At 39.5% G+C, this 4109-nt stretch overlaps 1 protein-coding gene across 1 annotated transcript; it reads left to right on the forward strand.

The window, feature by feature from the left end:
* The first annotated feature begins 2860 nt into the window (after positions 1–2860).
* LOC121705202 (hemoglobin subunit alpha-2-like) lies at positions 2861–3589 on the forward strand. Its single transcript, XM_042086051.1, has 3 exons — positions 2861–2968; positions 3067–3274; positions 3383–3589. The coding sequence occupies exons 1-3, from the start codon at positions 2874–2876 to the stop codon at positions 3509–3511; spliced, it is 432 nt and encodes a 143-aa protein (XP_041941985.1). The 5' UTR covers positions 2861–2873; the 3' UTR covers positions 3512–3589.
* Positions 3590–4109: the final 520 nt, after the last annotated feature.

Genomic DNA, 4109 nt, shown 5'->3' on the forward strand with positions numbered 1-4109 from the left:
GCCTTGTGTGGATAGCATACTTTAAAACATCATAACTCAGTGTTTGGTTTATCCCCCTCTCATGCTCATTCTCTCCCAGCAGATGGCGCTCTTTGACTATTGTAAAAGGTGCATCCAGCTCTGGCCAAACTACAGTTTGACATCTTGATTGCACAAGCATCGTCAGCAGGGGGGCGCCAAATTATTTCTATTGTAATTGTAGCTTATAGGAAGTATAGGCATCTCAAAAATTGAATATCAGGGATTTTTTTTTTCCTGTAATTTATTTCAAAAAGTGAAACTGTCATATAATGGATTTATTACACATAAAGTGAAATATTTCAAGCCGCTTATTTGTTTTAATCTTGATTATTCTGATATCGATTATTATGTTTACAGCTCATGGAAATCAAAAATTGATGATCTCAAAATAGCCTATTAGAATAAATACAGAAATGTCGACCTGAGAAGGACTCTAATCAGCTAATCAAAACACTGGCAATGGTTTCCTGAGCCTTTAATCTCAGTCTGGGAAGAGAAATAAAAATTTCAACAATATTATAGTTTCTTTTAGATACACCTGCCTAACCCCTTGCCTAGGTGGTATAGACAAGATAAAGATTAGGCCTATGTTATGGAATAATACAATGTCAGTAGCGTCAATAAATGATAACAGGATGTAAAGGTCAACGGATGGGTCTTATTCTTGAAAAATATACGTTAAATCAGAAAATCAAAACGAGGACACGTCTGGCCACTCTTCATTATTCATACATCTAAACCACATAAATGATTTATCAGTATTTTGCTATACACCATTGACCACCCTCCCTTAGCCGGAGTAGAAATAGAAATTCTAAGAACGATAGGAAATGTGTGCCACCCATTCATTTCAACAAGGGCGGCACCAGACAAAACATCGAGATTACGTGCACATCTCAAAGTATGTTTCTCAATGATTGTCTCCGTCTTATCAGCTGTTGTCGGATGGAACAAGTTGTGCCAAAATCATCTGCCACTGACGTTTGCCAAACCTCACGATCTCCTTGCAAAAATGGGTCAAAAAATAATTTAAAAGTTTCTTCCATCACAATAAATATTTGATATGGACATCTAGCCAGAATATGATACAGTAGGGTTTAGCCTATAGCCTATATTTGGTATAGTACTTTGTCTTATTTTGGCCACTTAACCCTTGTAAGGTCTTCGGGTCTGTGGGACCCGTTTTCAATGTTTGCTAAAAGTAAAATTATGCTATTTATTATTAACTCAGACTCATTGGCCTTGGCTCATTTTCTGTGAAGAACATAAAAAAAGACTTATTTTCAATGACTGCACACATGTGATGTTCGGGTCTACTGGACCCGAGTGTAATAATTGAAGGTGCTATGTAGCCTACCCGTGTGTGTGTGTGTGTTTCTGTGTCTGTGTGTGTGTCTGCGCGTCTCTGTGTGTGTCTGTGCGTCTACAGTATGTGTACATGTCTGAAGGTGTCTGCGTGCGGGAATGTTGTCTTTCTGCACCATTCCCACACAAAGTTACAAAATTGTTAAATTCAAGTAGCCTACTTTCACCTGTTCTGAATAAGTTCTAATCTTTTTTTACATTTTTTATAATTTCCTCGTTTTCTTACAAAAAACTAAAATGATCATAAATGTGATCTCACAGGGGTAGGCCTAAGTGGCAAATATGAACCATAGGCTACATGATGTCTATATCATTGATAATTGAGCTAAAGTAAACATCTGTTAACTAGGCTAGCAATATTAAATTAGGCCGAATTAAACAGTGATCTTAGTGCACACCTTTCTCAAAAAGGCGCGACATTGGTCGATTGGCAGCTGGCCAGTGTAGCGTAATGGTCAAGAGGGTGGACTGGCTGGCAAGGGCTTACATTTGGGTGAGGCGGATTGAAGATTCATGCTATAGTTAGACTTAATCCGAGATGCATTGCTGACCATTGTGGCCACTTATCTTTTGGACATTTTGATTCATCAATCACAAAGGCAAGTGCTGTCTTATTTCGATAACTTTCAAAGTGGCTTTAATTCATTTTGTTCAAACGTGTGGCAAAAATCAAACTTTTAATTAAGTTCAAACCATGATCCTATGTTGTTTAAATGTAGCTTTCATCCTCCAATTTCTATAACTCTATCTTTTTTTTTTCTCTCGATGTTCAGTTTTATTACTTTCAAACTCCAGATGACGCTTTAAAATTTAACTAAAATCCTCTATACTTATTTTACGACACAGGCTATCCTCTTTTCGTCAATTTGGACTACTTTTCTACTATATTATACGAGCAGAAATGCGAGCTGACTTAGGCTAAGCCTCTCTTGATTATAACAATATAAACAATTGCCAGTAGCCTACTAGTTGGCCTATTGACAGGTGCAGTGGCAATTCTCCCATTCATTGTAGCTTAATTGTTATTCTATTGCTGTAGCTCTGTAGCTAAAATGTTAAAATGCAAAATGTTAGCCTCCTTTATTGCTGTAGGTCGCTTTGGAGAAACGCGTCTGCCAAATGATTGAATGTAAATGTAAACAGCAGGTCTATCAAACTTGTTCTGCTCAAGGTGCTTTATGTTGTATAGTTTGGGGTGGCTTCCTTCATAGGCCTGGTTCGTTTTGTAGGCCTAGGACAATTTTGTAGGATTTGCAGACTAGCCTAGGCTATATGATATGTGTATTTTATGTATTTACATGATATTACTGCCAATAAGGTAAAAACCCGGTCTTCATCCTACTACGGCAGGCTATTTGTCGGTGTCACCCAATAGAATACATTTGGAGGTGGAGTTTCAAAACACTGCCATCACATGAGGACAATATAAGCCCCCCTGTGTCACCGTGCAATTACAGTTCTTTTTCAACAACGACCAGACGTTAAAGATGAGCCTTTCAGCCAAAGACAAGACCCTGGTGAAGTCTTTCTTCACCAAAATCGCACCGAAGGCGGAGGACATCGGTAATGAGGCGTTGTCCAGGTAGACCTACAAACTTCATATTTTAGTCAGAAATTATTTGAATGCTGTCGTATAGGCTCTTCATATTTCTTCATATTTCCCTCTCATTTTACTTTCAGGACCCTCTTCGTCTATCCCCAGACGAAGACTTACTTCTCCCACTGGAAAGACCTGAGCCCCGGGTCTGGCCCTATCCGGAAGCACGGCTTGACTGTCATGACTGGTTATATGGATGCTGTTGAGAAAATTGATGACCTCTTGGCCGGCCTACTCGAACTGAGCGAGCTGCATGCCTTCACACTGCGTGTGGATCCTGCCAACTTTAAGGTAGCCTATGGGACTTTTAGGCTGATGAATGGACTACGTTCTCTTAGGCCTATTGCATTTGAAATATGATTAATATAATAGCCTACTAATACTGTAACCTTTCAACAGATCATAACCCACAATGTACTTGTGGTGATGGCGATGTACTTTCCCGATGACTTCACCCCCGAAGTGCATGTGGCTGTCGACAAATTCCTCTCCAAAGTTAACCTGGCTCTGTCTGAGAAGTATCGCTAATGCGGGGACAGAAGAACTACATACCTCAATCGAACCCGTCATTGGTTCGACTTAATTTGAGCAATTAATAAATCAATGGAAAAAGTCAGATCATGTGTCATGATTTTTTCTTTGGGTGTAGCCTATTTCGAGTCGCATTGCGTTCTAAATTATAAAGGCTACTGCAGGCTACTGGACCTTACTGTAGGGGAATGATGAAATGATGTGTAGACTGATTATGGTAGCCTACAGCCAACAACTTTTTTGATTAATCAACATGGTTTGCCCGAAGGAGTGTGATCTGTTCAAACAAAACAACAGCAAAAAACAAAAGAAATACCATATGGACGAGTGAGATTATTTGTGACGCCACGATGGGCAACCTTTGTGGATACAATAAATAGCCTAGGGCCCTAGGCCTACAAGGTGAAGTGCCCTCTGGGCTCGAATTAAAATGGTTAAGATTGTTCAAATTGACGATCTGGTTTGATGTAATGATCAGAGAACTGAAGCACCGTTTAAACTAGCTGTAGGCTAGTTCTAGCTGGCCCTACCCCAGTGCATTTTGTTACAGCAGGCTACAAGTCTGATGTTTTCTCTTTTACATTCCCCTAGTGCT

Source organism: Alosa sapidissima, chromosome 3 (genome assembly GCF_018492685.1).
Source record: "Alosa sapidissima isolate fAloSap1 chromosome 3, fAloSap1.pri, whole genome shotgun sequence".
Lineage (NCBI taxonomy): Eukaryota > Metazoa > Chordata > Actinopteri > Clupeiformes > Clupeidae > Alosa > Alosa sapidissima.